General features: G+C 42.8%; 1 protein-coding gene across 1 annotated transcript in view; it reads left to right on the top strand.

Annotated features, from left to right (window-relative positions):
- The window catches only part of fat4 (FAT atypical cadherin 4), a 109,800-nt gene that overhangs the window by 81,396 nt on the left and 10,370 nt on the right, over positions 1 to 18,034 (top strand). The window contains exons 7-14 of the mRNA XM_059346118.1: positions 552 to 732; positions 3,401 to 3,651; positions 3,856 to 8,205; positions 9,793 to 9,897; positions 10,296 to 10,603; positions 14,740 to 14,825; positions 16,010 to 16,189; positions 16,631 to 16,755. Of these exons, the coding sequence (XP_059202101.1) occupies positions 552 to 732; positions 3,401 to 3,651; positions 3,856 to 8,205; positions 9,793 to 9,897; positions 10,296 to 10,603; positions 14,740 to 14,825; positions 16,010 to 16,189; positions 16,631 to 16,755 (5,586 nt within the window). The remainder of the gene's footprint in view (positions 1 to 551; positions 733 to 3,400; positions 3,652 to 3,855; positions 8,206 to 9,792; positions 9,898 to 10,295; positions 10,604 to 14,739; positions 14,826 to 16,009; positions 16,190 to 16,630; positions 16,756 to 18,034) is intronic.

Here is an 18,034-nt window from a genome sequence, read left to right as displayed (position 1 = left end):
GATACCTCGCTGTGGAAATTAAATCTATGAGTGTCCAAGACCCCAGGAAGGACGCCTGAAAGATTTGGTTTCAGACACATTGAGCCCTTTTGATGTGTTCTGTGCTGTGTTGATGTGGCAGTGCGACTGATGGAAACCCAAACCAGTAGCCAGAGAAATTCGCTTGCATTAAATGCAGCAGGAATATTGCGGCTGATCGCTCTCAGGAGCATGAATTGGTTCAGTGTGGATCTCGCTGTAAATCACAAGTCATGTACAATAAGTCACCATGTGTCAAAAGGCAAAATGGGAGCCTTAATGCTGCTCACATGTTACAGTTTCCCTTCACCAGCTCGCTGTGGCACAAAAAAAGGAGTTCCTAATTGTGTCAGTTAGGAAATTCTTCATGTACAGGTCTGTCATGTGAATGGAAAAGTGTAATGAGTTGCTTCTGTCCTGGCCAGAGAGGCAGTTTCTCCTTCACTTCTTTTTAGTGTCCTCGCTGAAGGAAAAGAAAAGTGCTATTGTCACTGATCATTTTTTTCCTTTTTCTTTTCTCCCTTGATGCGCAGGTTCGCCATCTCTGAGCGGAACGGGGACAGTCACAGTTCTGGTGGACGACGTGAACGATAACGTACCCGTTTTCACCTCCTCCACCTTCCACACCACCATCATGGAGAACGCCCCCACAGGGACGGACGTGCTGTTGGTCAACAGCTCCGACACAGACGTGGGCGTCAATGGTGTCATAAGGTACCCTTAGGCCTTTGCATTATTTTTACTTTTAGGGTTTTTTTGTACTTAAACAGTATACATGTCCTCACTTTGGGGATTTTTCTCCTTAATTTGATCCATGTCTGTTGTCTTTCTTTTGACCTGGTTACATTGTTTTGGGGTATTTTCTGTTTTCTATTATTTTATTAGACAGTCGAGACAGAAATGTGTAACAACTTGCTACACATGTCGACCCCCTAGGCCTCTGCTGCACTGTAAAACACTCCAATCCAATTTAAACCTAAATATAGGTTGGACTGATCTGTTTTTTCTAATTATTGAATGTCCAAACATGCTTTTTGCAGGATTATAGTTTTAGTTTTTGTTTAGCTGAGCACCAAAAAAAAACCCAATCCGATATTTCAACAAATTAATTTTCCTGAAATGACCACAAATACACGTTTTAATTCTTAAAACGGTCTAAATGTAAAATGTTATGTCCTTTCCGGAACAGACAAAGTAAAAAGTGAATGTTTTTGCATTCAAATTTCCTCTTTAGATTTAATCAAGAGAAGAAAAAAAAATAATACACCAGATGACATTACCTCATAGCTTGATTACTTTTTTCCAGCAACCACTGAAGGAAACAGTAGATAATTTGCTCTGACGGTTTATATCAAATTTGACTTTATTAGACAGATTAACGCAGGAATAAAATCTTTTGTGTGCATAGGACTAATGAATCCATTTTTTACAATGCAGAGGAGATGTATGCAGTTCCAGTAACTACTGTGAATAATCAGGTCAGCTCTACTTTGCTTTGATTCCCTGGTGTGAAAATATCCTTTCAGGGCCATACAGGACTGGGTTTTGGCTTTCCTCGCGCCCTCAGTGAAACGTTCTACCTCATCACCAGCTTTGTGAAATTCCAGGCCGATGTTGCAATTGTTGACAGGAGTTTAGGAGCAGAGTGTAGAGTTTTAGTCAACACCCGAGTCATTGTTTGGGCCGTGATTCTCAAGCTGGACGACAGCTTTTTCACACTCACAGCCCCCCTCCATGGGGGAGCTTGTAAGAGCTTCTGGCCGGTCTCTCTCAAGCCGGACACTGACTCAAGTCCGACCCCTCCTCTCTCCTCAGTTACCCCACTGGGTGCACATTGGGGGGGTACCGCAGTGCGCTCCAGTTTCCCAAAACATGGTAATGAGGATGTTAATCGCCTATGACAGTATGAGTTGTGCCCATCAGGGGTTCCAGGGGGTTCGGGGCCCTTAATGGAGGCCAGAAACTGGTTACCTTCAGTTATTAGTTTTGATTCTCACAGCCCATTAAGTCCCAAACCTGGACTTGTCTCTGGACTCTGTTCCAGTCTGTGGACAGTTTATGCTGCTGATGATGTCCAAATAAGCTTTGCATCCACTCTGCTTTCACAGTTGCTCTGTAATTTGTCGTCCCATCTCTGGAGGGGGATGCTTTTTCAAGAAGCCTTTTCAAAATATGCACTGGTGTGTACATGTATGTGTCAGTTTACATTTGCGTCTGGGTCCTGCTGCTGAAACATGATATCAGTTTGAAAGCAGAAGACGGTGGCCCCTCAGTCCTGAAGAGTTTTCATGTTGTGTGTGGTTTTGTTTGCATGTACTTTGTTTTTCTTTTCTCTATCATGTGATGTTTTTTTATAGCTTTTGATTCTTTCTATTTTTTAATCTTTTTTTTATATACATAAATACCATGTCCCACAAAACAAAAAAATAAATCCAATAAAATAAATCCAATGAAGGATACTGGAGCTCTCCAGCCTGAACCACAGTGACTCTGTTAGCAGTGGAGCAGAAAACAGTTGCTGAATTTTATATAATATGAAGCTGGATACTTTAATCAGTTAACAAACTTATCTGATGTCAAGCCACTACAATGTGGTGACCATTATTGAGCATATTTTTCTATTAAATGTGCTTTTTGTGAAGCTTGAAACAGTGCCCTCTGTAGACCACATTGTGACAGTACGGAAACCAGACCACTCAGTCTTTTGCCAGTGCAGCAAACAATATGTAGAGACTGTTTGAGGAGACTGGCTTATGGAACACCTGACGGTCATGTCAGTATTTACATTAGAAACACCTGTAATAACACCATTACCTCACTGTAGCATAAAATGTGCTCATGATGCAGAAACTGAAGTAGCTGCACAGCCACTCAGAAGAGGTAATTATGATAATTTGATGGACTGAAAGGGTGATTATGTGTAATTTCATACTTTTTTATTGTCCTTTCATAATGTAATAACTTATTTAAAACACCAAGATTATATAGAAATGTGCAGGTGCAGCAAAAAGAAAATCAGTTTATTAAAATGTTCTCTGTTTTCCTTTTTTGTAAGCAGTTCTTAGCAGTTTGTTACAGAAGGTTTGCACTAATACAAACTTTCCATTACAAAAGCCGAAGTATATTTATTTTCAGTAGAGCTATTTGAAATTATTTTTTCCTTCTTTTTTTTGGAAGACAGAATGAATGATAGTGGGTAGTGAAAATGACTAATCACTATATCTTTGTAGGTTGAGAATATTTACCACAGATTACATTACTGACAGAATTGATAACTTCAATCACAAATAATCCAACACAAATTCAATTAGTTATCTTCCCTAACTTCATCAAATTCACCTGGCTTTCACTGAAACTTGTCCCACTTTTATCTTTCCCACAGCTACAGTCTGACCGGAGGACACGGCCAGTTTTCCATCAACCCCGCTACAGGACAGATTATCACCAGCTCCCTGCTGGATCGAGAGGACAGGGCCAATTACCAGCTGCTGGTTGTGGCAACAGATGGAGGGCAGCCTGAGGGCTTGTCCAGCTCTGCCACCGTGTCGGTGACGGTGGCCGACATCAACGATAACCCTCCTCGCTTCCACCACCACCCCTATGTCACCCATATACCCGCCTCGACTGCAGCAGGTCAGTCCATGAATTGCATAAAAAAGGAAACGTCTACTTTTGTTTAAAAGGAGAACAAAAAAAAGTCTTTAACCTCAACACATTCAGTTTGGAACAAGGCTTTATGATTGGAAGAAAGAGAACTCTTAACAAATATGTGTTTATATGTACGTTTGTGCACTATCAGCATTTTTTAAATAAACTCAAATTCTTTCATGTCTTTAGGGTCCCTGGTCTTTGCTGTGACTGTCACTGATGAGGACTCTGGTTCCAACGCCCAGCTGCACTACTCCCTAGTGGGGCGCAACTCTGAAAAGTTCAAGATTGACCCCGTCAGAGGAGCCATCACTGCCAACGAGAAGCTGACCGGGAGCTCAGAAGTCACCCTCACAGTTCGAGTTAAAGACGGCGGAGCTAACCCCAAAACGGACACAACCACCGTGACCGTCCGCTTTGTCACTGGAGGAAACTTCCCAGTCATCAAACTGAAGGAGAACGCATTCACGTTCCCTGAGAGCCAGCCGACCAATCACGTCGTTACAATGGTGACAGGGTCTTCGATGAGGGGCGGACCGTTGTCGTATTACATCGCCAGTGGTAACCTGGACAACGCCTTTCATATTGACCAGCTGTCAGGCGAGTTGTCTGTCAGACATCCTCTTGACTATGAACACATTCAGAAATACGTTCTCTGGATTGAGGCCAGAGATCAAGGCTTCCCACCTTATTCCTCCTATGAGAAAGTGGAAATAGTTGTTCTGGATGTTAATGACAATCACCCAGTGTTTGATAAGGATCCCTTCCATGCTGAGATATTGGAGAACCTTTCACCTCAGCGGGTTCTCATGGTCTCTGCTGTCGATCTGGACAGTGGGCCCAATGGACAGCTTGAATACGCCATCATTGACGGCAACAAGGAGAACAGCTTCAGCATTAATAGAGCAACTGGTGAAATAAGAACCACACGGCCGCTGGACCGGGAGAAGGTGGCTCAGTACGCTTTGAGAGTCAAAGCTACAGATCGGGGGCTGCCAGCCAAAAACACAGCAGTCAAAGTGCTCATCAACGTCCTGGATGTGAATGATAATGCTCCCAGGTTCTCCAAGATCTTTAGTGCTACAGTGGCTGAAAACGCCCCTGTGGGCTACACCGTGACCAGAGTCACCACCACGGACGAGGACGCTGGTTCAAATGCAATTAGCCGATACTCAATAACAGATACCAGCCTTCCATTCAGTATCAATCCAAATACAGGAGACATAACAATAAGTAGGCCACTCAATAGAGAAGACACAGATCATTACATAGTGAAAGTGTCTGCCCATGACTCTGGCTGGACAGTTAGCACAGATGTCACCATATTTATAACGGATATTAACGATAATGCCCCCAGATTTAGTCGTCCCTCTTACTATCTGGACTACCCTGAGCTCACCGAGGTGGGCTCCCTAGTCACGCAGGTGTCCGCCACAGATCCTGATGAGGGTTTCAATGGCAAAATCTTCTATTTCATTCGTTCCCAGTCAGAATTTTTCAGAATAAATGCCAGCACCGGAGCCATATTCGTGAAGCAGCAGTTAAAGTATCAGAACTCAACAGGTGCTAGCAGTATAAATATAAACCGCCACAGCTTCATTGTTACGGCCTCAGACCGGGCAGTCAAGCCTCTGATGAGTGAGACGACAGTGATTGTAAACATTGTAGACAGCAACGATAATCCCCCAGAGTTTGATTCAACGAGCTACTTTACCCCTGTCACCAAAAGTGTCAAGGTTGGCACCAGACTGATCAGGGTTGTAGCTCATGACAAAAAAGATTTTGGCCTTAATTCTGAGGTTGAGTATATAATAACAGGAGGAAACAGCTCAAGTAAGTTCAAACTAGATAAAACAAGTGGATGGATTACTGTTGCCTCGTCCCTTACATCTGATATGAATAAATATTTCCTCATTGACATAACAGCAAATGACAGAGGAAATCCTCCTTTGTCGTCGCGAACGTCAGTGCGGATTGCAGTCACAGAGGAAAACCACCACACACCTGAGTTCTCACAAAGCCAAATCTCAGCTACTGTACCTGAAAGCCTTGTTGTGGGAACAGCAATAAGGACCTTGTCTGCCAGGGACAAAGACAAAGAAATGAATGGCCTTATAACATATAATATTACTTCAGGCAACGACAAGGGTCTGTTTTCACTTAATAGTAAAACTGGAGTATTATCCCTCACTCACCCTCTGGACTTTGAAGAGAAGCAGCAGCATGAGCTGAGAGTTTCAGCCACTGATGGTGGTTGGATTGCAAAAACAAGCTATGTCTCCGTCACAATACATGTGACTGATGTGAATGACAACCCCCCTGTGTTCAGTCCTGATGAGTACTTCCCCGTTGTGCAGGAGAACGTTCCAAGTGGCACCACTGTAGTCAAAATGAACGCCACAGACCGCGATGCAGGAGCTAACGCAGTCATGGCGTATGTGATACAGTCATCAGACAGTGACCTCTTTGTTATTGACCCGAACACGGGCACCATCACCACCCAGGGCTTCTTGGATTACGAGGCTAAGCAGGTCTACCATTTAACAGTAAAGGCCTTCAATGTCCCAGACGAGGAGCGCTGCAGCTTCGCCAATGTCAACATTCAGCTAAAGGGAGCCAATGAATACGTACCCCGCTTTGTCTCAAAACAGTACTACTTTGAAATCTCTGAAGCTGCTCCAAAAGGCACAGTGGTTGGGGAAGTGTTCGCCAGTGATCGAGACCAAGGAGATGATGGAGTGGTTTACTACCTCATTTTCGGGAAAAGCAGAAAGAAAGGCTTTGGCATCAACAAGAAAACAGGCCAGATTTATGTCACAGGTACTCTGGATCGTGAGAAAGAGGAAAAGATTTCACTGAAGGTGTTGGCAAAGAACGCAGGAAGCATCCGTGGGGCAGATATTGATGAGGTGTTTGTGAACATCACAATTCTGGATGCCAACGATCCTCCTGTTTTTACTCAGGAGCTGTATGATGTGCAGGTTAGTGAAGGCCTCTCACCTGGAGGTCTGGTTACCTTTGTGAGTGCTGAAGACTCAGACTCTGTCCCAAGCTGGAGCAGATTTTCCTACTCCATTGCTCCTGAGTTTGATAAAAATGTTTTCACTATCAACCCGAAAACTGGCCAAGTGTCTGTGGCTGCAGAGCTAGACAGAGAAACAACTCCTGTGTATAATCTGACAGTTCTTGCTGTGGATACTGGCACACCTCCTGCAACCGGAAGCACCACAGTGATTGTGAACCTGGAAGATATCAACGATAACGGTCCAACTTTGACAACCACCTATGCTGAGGTAATGGAGAATCAGAGAGCTGGCGTTTCAGTTGCAACACTCACAGCATCTGACCCAGATCTACCGCCCAACCAAGGCCCTTTCTTATACAGCCTTCTGAGTTCTGGCTCTGCCAACAGCTACTTCAGCCTTAGTCCAGCTGGAGCGCTAATCACCAGCCGGGAGATCGACAGGGAACAGATAAGTGACTTCTACATCTCTGTTGTTATCAGGGACTCTGGTGTGCCTCAAATGTCCTCCACGGGAACAATTCACGTCAAAGTAAACGATCAGAATGACAATCCTTCAGAGCCGAGGTCCATGGAAATCTTTGTCCACTACTTTGGAAACATGTTTCCCGGAGGTTCTTTGGGTGATGTAAGACCCCAAGACCCTGACGTTCAGGATAGGTTCCACTGCTCCCTCATTCCCCCATCCTCCGGTCTGTTTAGTATCCCAACTGGAACGTGCAACCTCAGCTCAAAAGCCCGCTCAACTGATGGAACTTTTGAACTAACCGTCCGTAGCAGTGATGGTGTCCACGGTTCAGTCAGCAACACAGCCAGAGTCCTATTCATGGGCTTCACGAATGCCACAGTAGACAACAGCATATTAATTCGACTCCAATCTCAAGGAGTCAAAAGCTTCCTTACCAACCACTACCTCAGTTTCCTACGCATTGCCAACTCTCAGCTAGCAGGACTCGGCACCGGGGTGCTGCTCTATGGAGCATTTGAACTCAACAATCAGACTTTCCTAATGGCAGCTGTGAAACGAGGCCACGGACAATATGTCAACCCCAGTGGTGTGGCCACATTCTTCCAGAGTATCAAAGACATTTTACATAGGCAGAGTGGGGTGCAAATAGATGCGGTGGACCATGATCCATGCACACGCAACCCGTGCCAGAATGGAGGCAGCTGCAAGAGGCGTCTCAGTGTCGGGCCTGATATGAAGACAGAAGAAAGCGTCCCAGTGATCCTTGTTTCCAACCACCCCCTGCAGCCGTATGCCTGCAGCTGCAGGCCAGGGTACACAGGAGCTCTGTGTGAGACAGACATCGATGAGTGCCAGCCATCGCCGTGCCACAATGGCGGCACCTGCCACAATCTGGTGGGGGGTTTCTCCTGCACCTGTCCTGAAGGTTTCACCGGGATGGCCTGTGAGAGGGATGTCAATGAATGCCTTTCCAATCCCTGCAAGAACGGGGCGCTGTGCCAGAACTTCCCCGGCGGGTTCAACTGCCTCTGCAAATCCGGCTTTGCAGGTACAGTACACGTAGGAGTCACATTTTATGTCTGACCACACAGTCACTCATGTTAGGCTTGGGGGAAAAAAACATGTGGGGACACACACATGCACTCACTCACTAGCACTCACACACTTGACATTGGGTCCAAGGATAATATTTGCTTCTGAATGTTTCCAAGAGGTGTTGTAGCCATAGCATACAAGCATGGCTGCCAAAAACAGTTTGTTTTTTGGATTACTAGTTGGGGGGTATCAGCTGTGATGCATATCAGCCTGCCATGTTTGCTTTAATAAAAAGGATGATGCGAGACTGACCCTAGTCAGGACTTGAGTGTAGACTCCAAACACAGTTCACCAGTATCACATTTCATCTTGTGCCTCCATGTGCTCGCAGCCATGACCACACACAGATACAGTTCTAATCCAACTGTACACAAAAGGATTTTTTAATCAAGGTATTCTCATTTGGCTCTGTTTTGAGTTGTATGACAAATGAGCAGCTTTATAAAAGATCCAATCAGGCCTTTTAGTTTGGAAATGTAATGCATACACTGTGTTATTAGCCTTGATAAAAAGGGAGTGGATTTTAAGTGGAATTACTTAGAACAGTCATTTGAATCCTGCATGTTGTCCAGCCACTGACTGCAGCATCTGAAAGACATTTTAAAAGAGGGCCGTGGCAGGCGATTTGCCTCAAGTCAAGTCATTACTGTCCCTTTTTATTATGACGGTAAAAAATGACCACAAATCTTTTAGGTTTCATCAAGATAAATGACCCTGGTGGAGAAATGCACCTATTGACTTACAGTAGTTTGCATGCCCTCGCAGTGAACTCTCAACTTCCTGTTTTCCCCGCCTGGTTTTTGGCAGCAGAATCAATCTCCATTAGGCAACTTGTCTCAGGATTTACAGCCTGAAATATATTTGCAGGAGTTCATTGTCAGTCTTTTTGTATTGTGCCATGCCTGGATCATTTATTGTCTTGCCCCAGTCCATTATTTTTATTATCAGTGTCACATTCCTTATCATGTTGTTAAACCTTTCAACTCATTTAGATGTTTGCCAGAAATTCAAGTACATTGCAACTGTTTGTCTTCCTGCACTGCAAAAAAAAACAAAAAAGAAAACAGCCTGTTCCAAATGTAATTTGATCATGCAACGAGTTTGAAAATCAGATTATTCTTAGTGAGAAGAATCTGCCAATTGAGTGAGATCATTTCTTTTTTTCCAATGAAGGTTTCAAGATGTTTTTGATCAAATGATGTCATCTTGGACGAGTAATTTCTGTTCTGAAATAGCATCACTTGTGTTAAGAAAAATTTAAGAATAAGTGAAACTGCACTAAAACAGATGAAATTACATCTTCCTGTTAAAATTTTATGGTTGTTTCAACAAAAATCACAATCTAAGACTCAATGTAATTTAAATGATTTGTTGGAGCGCAGATTTTTTTCTTTTTTTTGCAGTACATCTCTCAGCTGTGAGGTGATGAAAGGCCTGCATGACTTGGCCTGTGGGGAAAGTGAACTGTGTTCCCCTCGGGGTTTTTCCTGTGTTGTCTGCCACCCCATCCATTTTAATTTGTGTTGTTCTGTGAACCCAGGCAAAACGTGTGATTCCATCATCAATCACTGTGAGTGTAACCCTTGTTTTAATGGAGGTTCCTGTCAGAATCGGGTGGATGGATATTACTGTCATTGTCCATTTGGTAAGTAATAGTAGGAAACTTTTGAGGGTATTAGCGAGTCCTGCTAAATTGAAAAGCAAGCTGTTTCAGCTGTGCAGTCCCTCTAAAGAGAAGAGAGTTATGCCATCATTAATTCATGATTTAAAAGTGGACACTGTCATTTCATTTTGTGTCTCCATTTCTCCACATTAGTATTGCTGCTGTCATAAATACGCCTCCAATTTAAAAGTAAAACTTTTCAAAGATGCAAGATTAGGATCTGACAACAGTAATATCTGCTTTGTTTCTACTTAAGACAGAACATATAGTATTGCTTGATAAAGATTCTGTTTTATCTGTGGATATTTTTATCACAGCAGCACCGTGAATCATTCATTGGCTTCCTCTCTGATTCCTCTTTTGGTCTGTTTTGTCCTCAGGGGTTTTCGGCAAACACTGTGAACTCAACAGCTATGGCTTTGAGGAGCTCTCCTACATGGAGTTTCCGTCTCTGGATCCCAACAATAACTACATATATATCAAGTTTGCTACCCTGCAGAGCAACGCTCTGCTTATGTACAACCACGATAACCAGACCGGAGACAAGGCGGAGTTCCTGGCTCTGGAGATCTTCGAGGGAAGGATGCGCTTCTCCTTCAACTTGGGGAGTGGAACTTATAAACTGATGACCATGATCAAAGTTTCAGATGGGCAGTTCCACACAGTCATCGCCAGGAGAGCAGGGATGGTAAGAATGTCTGTTTTTACGGTCGAAATTAGATCGCCTTTTAAACCGTTTTCAACATGCATACTTGGCTTAGTAGTTTTTTGGGGGTTTAGTAGCAAAAACATTGCGTAAAAGCTGAGAAATGCCACATGGTATGGACTTACAACGTGTGCTGCACTATCAATAGCATTTATGTCCTGGGCTTTTATAGCTTAAACCTGCATCCAAATTTGGCCTTATATTCTTTTTTGCACCATCAGATGATAATTAAACTCTCCCAAACCACGGGTAGCTCAGCTTATGGTTTTCATGGTTTGTAATTATATTTTATTGCTCGTTGTGATTTACAATACGAGGATCCAAAATGGCCCTGAAGGTTGAAACTCTGTCTCCTGTGCTCTGAATGAGAGGCTTCTGCTGCCAGCAATGCAGTGGCAAGGAAAGAGGGAAGAAAATCCGACCAGGCCCTGTCAGAGCTTCTATAATGTAGCTCTCCGGCTGGACTTCAAATCTGTCATTTCCCACCGTGCACTGAGAGTTTCATAGGAAGCTGGTAAAATCGTTAAATTGTCAGTTTTGAGATGGTGCAGAGTGACGGGATGGAAAGGAATACAGCACACGTTGAGATTCTGTCCGTGCATATAGTGAATATTATAAGAGGTGGTCATGTAAGAGCTCCTGAAGAATGAGACAGAAAAGTGTGTGTGAGAGTGTCATGCCTCAAGTGCCAACTCCCTCAGGCGGTGTAAAGTGAACCTGATCACTGTGTTTGCGAAGGTGCTGTGGGTCATTTCGGTGGTCAGGCTTGAGGTCTGTTCTCAATTCCTGCCTCCTGAATTCTGAGCCAATGTCAAAAGCAGACAGAAACCACCGACACGGTCATGCACCGCTTCATCACGAAGGCTCCAAGTAATCAGAGGGAGCAGAAAGTTCACAGATACTGTTACGATTGTAATTATAATCATCGTCCAGATCCGTTTAATTGTCAAATGCAATAAAAAACACACAATTTGCTTTGGCACAGTGAGTTTAACAGTACAGCTGGATGTCATGTTAAAGTTTGCCAATGTAACTTATAATAAATGGGTTGAATATGTAGACTCATATAAATGCTAGTAAAATACTGACATTGTCACAGGTCATGATATGCTAAATTTTACTGTATAAACATGCATCTGTCCAGCAGACACAGACTAACAGCACAATTTTATTTTGAGTTGTGTTTCTGTTTCCAACAATGACTCTTTGTTTACTCTGTTTTGGTCTCCACCTCCTCCTGAGGAAAATATTTGATTTCTTATCCACTAAATGCTCCAATATGTTCACCAGCTTGTCTCTGTCTGACGTTTTTGCTGCTGTTGGTGGAAACAAGAGCAACAATAATGAAAATCAAAACAGTCAAGATGCATCCCTTTAACCGCAACAATTAGCTGTAAAGATGCTAAAATGCTAGCAAGTAGAGCTGCATAGTTGGGTAATAATTCCCTGATACCAACGCACATCAGACACATCAGGTTTTCAAGTAGCTTCAGTGTAAACTAACTTGTGTAAGCATTAGATGCTCAGAGCAAGTGCTAAGGTGACGTGGTACAAAGAGCGAGAAAGTCTGCGTAGTGAGGAGGACAGGGCAGATTAAACAAACATGATTTTCTCCTAGAAGACCCCAGTTTGTGTCGCTTCTTAAACCAAAAGTCAAGATTTCATTATTTACGGTGACATCTTGACTTACCTATGCCATGCAACTTTTTGCATAAGCAACAAAATTATTTAAACCCCAACCATGACATTTTTCAAAACATAACCATGTAGTTTTGTTTATATATATACGATGTTAACCACAGTTCTAAAACTATAACTGTAGTGGAGTTATAGTTTGATGCACGGGGTCCTGACTGAGTGCATTACCCCTTTAGTGTATTAGCGTGGCGGCAGAAGCCTCAAAATCTGTGCAAATAGAAACAACACCACAGGGGAGAGTAATAAATACAATTTTGGTGATATGACAATAATAACAAGTAGCGTGACAGTAACAACAATAATGTGACAGCAACTGACTGTCTGGAAATGATCACAGCTGAGGATATCCAAACAAGAGTTCTGCTAGTTTATTCTAAATCATGGTTTTAAGTAGGAACAAACAACAAAAACTTGTATGAACGAGGTTTGCAAATGCAGTTTGACAGCTTGGGACTTGCTGTAGCTGATTAGCACCAGCAGCTAATCATCAAGCTTTGATTAGCTGCATTATTTGTCCTAGAAACAAAGGAGAAAACAAATGCGTAAAAGCAGTTACTCAGTGCCTGCACCACAACAGAGATCAATGCCATGGTCTTCCATTATATTAGTCACGGGGAACACAATGATCTCCTGCGGCGCTCTCTTCAAGTTTCCTCCTACGTTAGCCAAGCACAAAAACACGCTCCTCAACTTTTCGTGTTACATTCGGTATTCATTTCCAAGGGGGTTCCTTGAGATACATATTTCCTCCTCCACAGTGTGAGACACTTGACAGTGAGTGCAGCGTACTTAAGTCATGGCTGTAGTGCCTTTGATCACAGGAAAAGACATTAATAAAATCTTCATGTGGTGCTGATGTTTTTTATGGCGCTTGAGAGAGTCACGCATGTGTCCGAGACAAATGAGTCCTGTTGTTCCTCGCTCGCTGTAGTCGCTGTGTGTGACTTGGTTTTGTGTACGTGTCCATGTGTCTGACTCAAGTGTGACTCAAGTGTACTGTGAGGGAGTGAGAGTGTGTGTCTGGGTGTGTGCGCTTGGTGGGGTCGTGCTCTCCTGGATGATTTGTGTCAGAGATCCGGGCCGGTGTGGTCCGTGTTTACTTAAGATCCAGGAGAGGTGGAGCGTGATTGCCCTGGTTTTTCAACACTTTCACACACTTTTCCGGACATTTTCCTCACCAGCCCATTTCTTTTCTTCCTAGCAGGGTCGTTGCCTGTCAGAGCACAGAGAGAGCAAGAGAGTAACCCACATCTGGACAAAAGCTTTACGACCATTAACGGGAAATAGGAAATGTTTTGCTGTAATGTATGGGATTTTTTATGCCACTCTCCCATCAAACCACTGTGATGAATTGATGAAAAATAATTGGCCTGCATGCCATTTGGTGGGCAGAGCTCACACTAACAACAGGACTTAGTTACACAAATACTCAGGGAGAAATCATTTTAAGCGGTTGAAGTAACCCTCAATGGGTTGAACCAGAACCCCGGAGTGAAAGCCATGATGCAGTGCATGAAAAGATATTTAGTCTGGCAAAAACATGAGTCTTTAGTCCTAAAGATGTGCACATGTTTAGGCAGGGAATCGAGCTGCAAACAATATGATTTTAAAAGCTAGTCCTCCTTAGAAAAACAAGCATTAACACGCATATGTGGTGTAAAGCAGTCACATTCTGTGACTGTCATTCATCGTGACAGTCACAGAATGTGGCCTGACACAGTTAATGTCGCCTTGTCTACATCTTTTCAAAACGTTTTATGAAATATGTCAGCATTTTGGAAAAACTTATTTGTTTTCTGGCAAAGTTAGATGAGAAGATTGATTCCACTCTCAGTGTCTGTACACTAAAGGGCAGGAAACAAACAGCCAGGTTCTGTCCAACAGCAACAAATATTGAATTTTCTATCTTACAAAAAGATAGAAAAGTGCTCAAATCAGATCAAACTGTAAGTGTAGCCCTAGGTTATGCAGTTTTAATGACTCCAAGCTTGAACAATGGGTTTAAAAAAATGCATTTTTTCTTTTGTAACATTTGGTTATTTAACAACCTAACCTCGGTTGCTATAAAGTAGCCCAGGCTGCTGGCTGCAGGCTGCTGGCCAGCATTCTTCATTTGGTAGCTAGAAAGCAACTGAGCTTATTTGGCTCCAGCACTAACTTTGACTAAAACTCAAGTTAGCTGAGCAAAAGGGAGAGTAGTTAACCGTGAAAGTGTTTACTGAACCAGTATATATGACACACTCAATCCCACATGACACTGATTATAATGAGGGAGAAACAGAGTGACTGCAAACAACTCTGTCAACCACAGTCTTCCAGAAATGGCTTTTTAAAAAGTCTCAAACGAGCACTAACTGACTGAGACTTAACAGCTGTTGTGTCTAAAAGACGGTCGTGTATGTGTTTCTGTCATCATGTAGGCTGCATCCCTGACTGTGGACCTGTGTGGTGAGGACCAGGAACCAGGCTACTGTGCTGTGAGCAATGTGGCAGTGCACACCGACTGGTAAGAGAAATCACACACATGCAGCACAGTACACAGATGTTCTGTTTCTATGATCCAACTGTGTACATTAAAATAGTGTTGACAGTTTCAGGTCCAAGGCTTGGAAGACTCAATGCATAATGACATTTTCCATGTCTGGAAAAAATAATGGAAAGTTTTACAGAACCAATAGTTTTGCTGCACCTGGTGAGAACATATTAGCTGAATTCTTTCCACTTGTTGTTTGACCTCATCCTATATCAACCTGACACTCGAAATAGGCAACAATTCTAATATTTTGTGGTGCCCAACCTCTTTTATTTTTCTCTTAAAACTAACTTGTGACTAATTGCATTTTTTATATGTATATTTGTAAGAAGATTGAAGAAGTAAAACTATCAACTTATTCAACAGTAAAAACAAAGATGAGGTCAAAATATGATAAAAAATAAACCAACTGAACTGAATGAATCATCTCTGATTCATCTTATGATCCGTTGTGGTGGTCCTGACCCCAAGTTGGGGACATACCAATTCTCTTCCTTGTCTTTCCATTTTTCCAAGTGATAACAGCTTAATTTCCCTTACAATATGCTGTTATTTTGCTCAGTTTATCACTACCTTACTGTCAAAGTATCTAGATGAAAGTGAATTGTTTAACATTTCGGCCTAATATGCAATTCTTAAACATTTTTGTACAATGATAACAGTAAAATGAAGTCATCTGTTGTAAATATGCAATATATGACGTAAACCGTCATTAAATTACTGGATGATCACTGCCTTTACACACAGCTTTGAGCCAGGCCTTGTGGGGTGAACACTTGACACTGTACATGTGTTTTTGTGTGTACATAAGTGTGTGTGTGTGTGTGTGTGTGTGTGTGTTTGTGTGTGTTTGTGAGTGTGTGTGTGAGAGAGATCGATTTGGCAGATGAAGAAGGGCCAGAGGTCTGCAGGAGGTTTATTTTTTAAGGGTCTCTGGACCCTGTTGTTGTGAAACTCGCTGACCTGCAGTGTCTTTATGTGCAAGTGTGTGTGTGTGTGTGTGTGTGTGTGTGTGCACATACTTGAATGCATTTGTAAGCTTTTAGTTTTTCTTTGCATATGTACTTTCATGTCTGCAGCCATTTTAGTCTTTGTGTGCTTCTGTTAATGTGTATATGTGTGTGTGTGTGTGTGTGTGTGTGTGTGTGTGTGTGCAGGATCCTGGACGTGCAGCCCAACAGGCTCTCGGTTGGAGGCGTCAGGTCAATAGAACCCGTCCTTCATCGGCGCGGTCAGGTCGCCACCCACGACTTTGTCGGCTGCATCATGGAGTTCGCCGTCAACGGGCGCCCGCTGGAGCCCAGTCAGGCGCTGGCATCGCGTGGCATCCTTGACAGGTCCGCATACCCCAACCCCGCCCCCCCTTTGCTCCCGCTTTCACCCGCTCTCCATCATCTCCCTCTTCTTCCCATCTGTCCGTCTTCTCTAACCTCCTCGACTCTCGCTGTGGGACATCTGTTCACACTCCCAAACCCTCTCGAGAGTTTTTAAAAAGATGTTTTTTTTTTAAATACAGATTTTTGACGGGGGAAACCAATTGCAGAATTCCAGAGATTTTTTTTTCTTCTCTGTCCTGCTGCTGAATAGCGAGGGCGAGAACAGATCTTTTAATATGCTAATTCTCTTGGGGTTCTTTATGGGTTTTTTTGTGTTGCAGCACGGGGAGAGAAATCACAGCTCATCTGACCCTTTTTTTTCCTTTTTGGCGGACCCCCCCCGGCTGCCGACTGTGCGGCTGACTTGTCAAACTGACGCTGTGTTTGCCGTTGTGTCTGTAGATGTCCGAGACTGGAAGGAGCCTGCACCGCCAGCCCCTGCAGACACGGGGGCACCTGTTTGGACCACTGGTCTTGGCAGCAGTGCCAGTGCGTGGATGGCTTCACTGGCAAATTCTGTGAGAAATGTAAGTATATGCCTTTGAAGTTTTTTGCTGATGCTGCACTTACTAAGGAATATTCTATCATGATTATTTATGATTCTTCCCTCCTGAGTCATCGAACTGCACCGCGTAGCTTAATATAGGCCACATCACTGCATTCTGAGCTTTTTTCCAAAGCATTTGGGCATTTCATTATATAAATACTTGACATCAGAGAACTAGAACAGACTCAGAAACCTTTGAGGTTCACAAAAACTGCTAGAAACTTGTCGCTACTGTATAAATTGCTACATATTGTTAAGCAGTGTAACCAATAATCATTACCACATTTATTTTGAATCACTGATATTGTTACTGAGAACAAATTGTTTCACTTGAGAAGTCTGGAAACCTCAAAACTTAATTTTTCTCTGTTTGCCGTTGGATTTGATCATGTGGGAAATCTGCTGGTTTTGCTTTATGGCACGAAACAACATAGCAGCACTTTTTTCTGATACAAATGGAGCGTTCTTTCTCAGTCATGTGTTTGATTTTCAGGAGACAAAAGGAGAAAACAAAATTGATGCCAGGAAGAACAGTGAAAATAGGACAAATAGGAACATCCTTTAAAAGGAAGCCATGAGGTTATGAGAAATGTCAATTCTTTAAACCATAAATCCAGCGGTCTGACTTAGACACTGCCAATCATCTTGACTGTAGTCTTGTGGTTACAGTGAATTTAGCAAATTTTACCCATCAGTCAGTGGCTGACCGAAGTTAATCCTTGCGTTCTTGCAAGCTGGGTGTCCTAAGAGCTCGGCCTCTGCAGTGACTTCAAGTAGAACTGGTTGGTGAAGTAGAACTATAGTTCGCAAAGTTTATCAAAAAGATAGATTTGAACCATAAACATCAGTCAACAAACAATGCCTCTTTTGTTTTTTTAAGCAGTTTTCTATTCAGTGGCATGAATTTGCATGTCAACATTCACCAAAGTTCATCTTGATGCAAAATATTTGCACAGATGTACAAATCCACTGAACACTGATTCATTACTTCCGTTGTGTTTTGACATTTTAATGCCAGCGTTTAGTGCCTCAAGTTAAATCATTATTTTACGAGAGGAAGAGGGAGAATGGCACAAACACAAAGGAGTTCTAATGGAGTTGTAATGGAAGTCCTCCTAAACAACAAAAACTCAAATTCCATCAACAATTTTATGGTGTTACTCATAAATACAAGTCATATTTTACTTTTAACTGTGTATATAAAGCCAACTTCCTGGGGAAATGACTCTGTATTGAAGCTTCTGTTCATTAAGATTGTA

Source organism: Centropristis striata, chromosome 12 (assembly GCF_030273125.1).
Source record: "Centropristis striata isolate RG_2023a ecotype Rhode Island chromosome 12, C.striata_1.0, whole genome shotgun sequence".
In the NCBI taxonomy this organism is placed as follows: domain Eukaryota; kingdom Metazoa; phylum Chordata; class Actinopteri; order Perciformes; family Serranidae; genus Centropristis; species Centropristis striata.
Note: the sequence above shows the minus strand (reverse complement) of the source record. Positions and strands in the feature narration are given on the sequence as shown.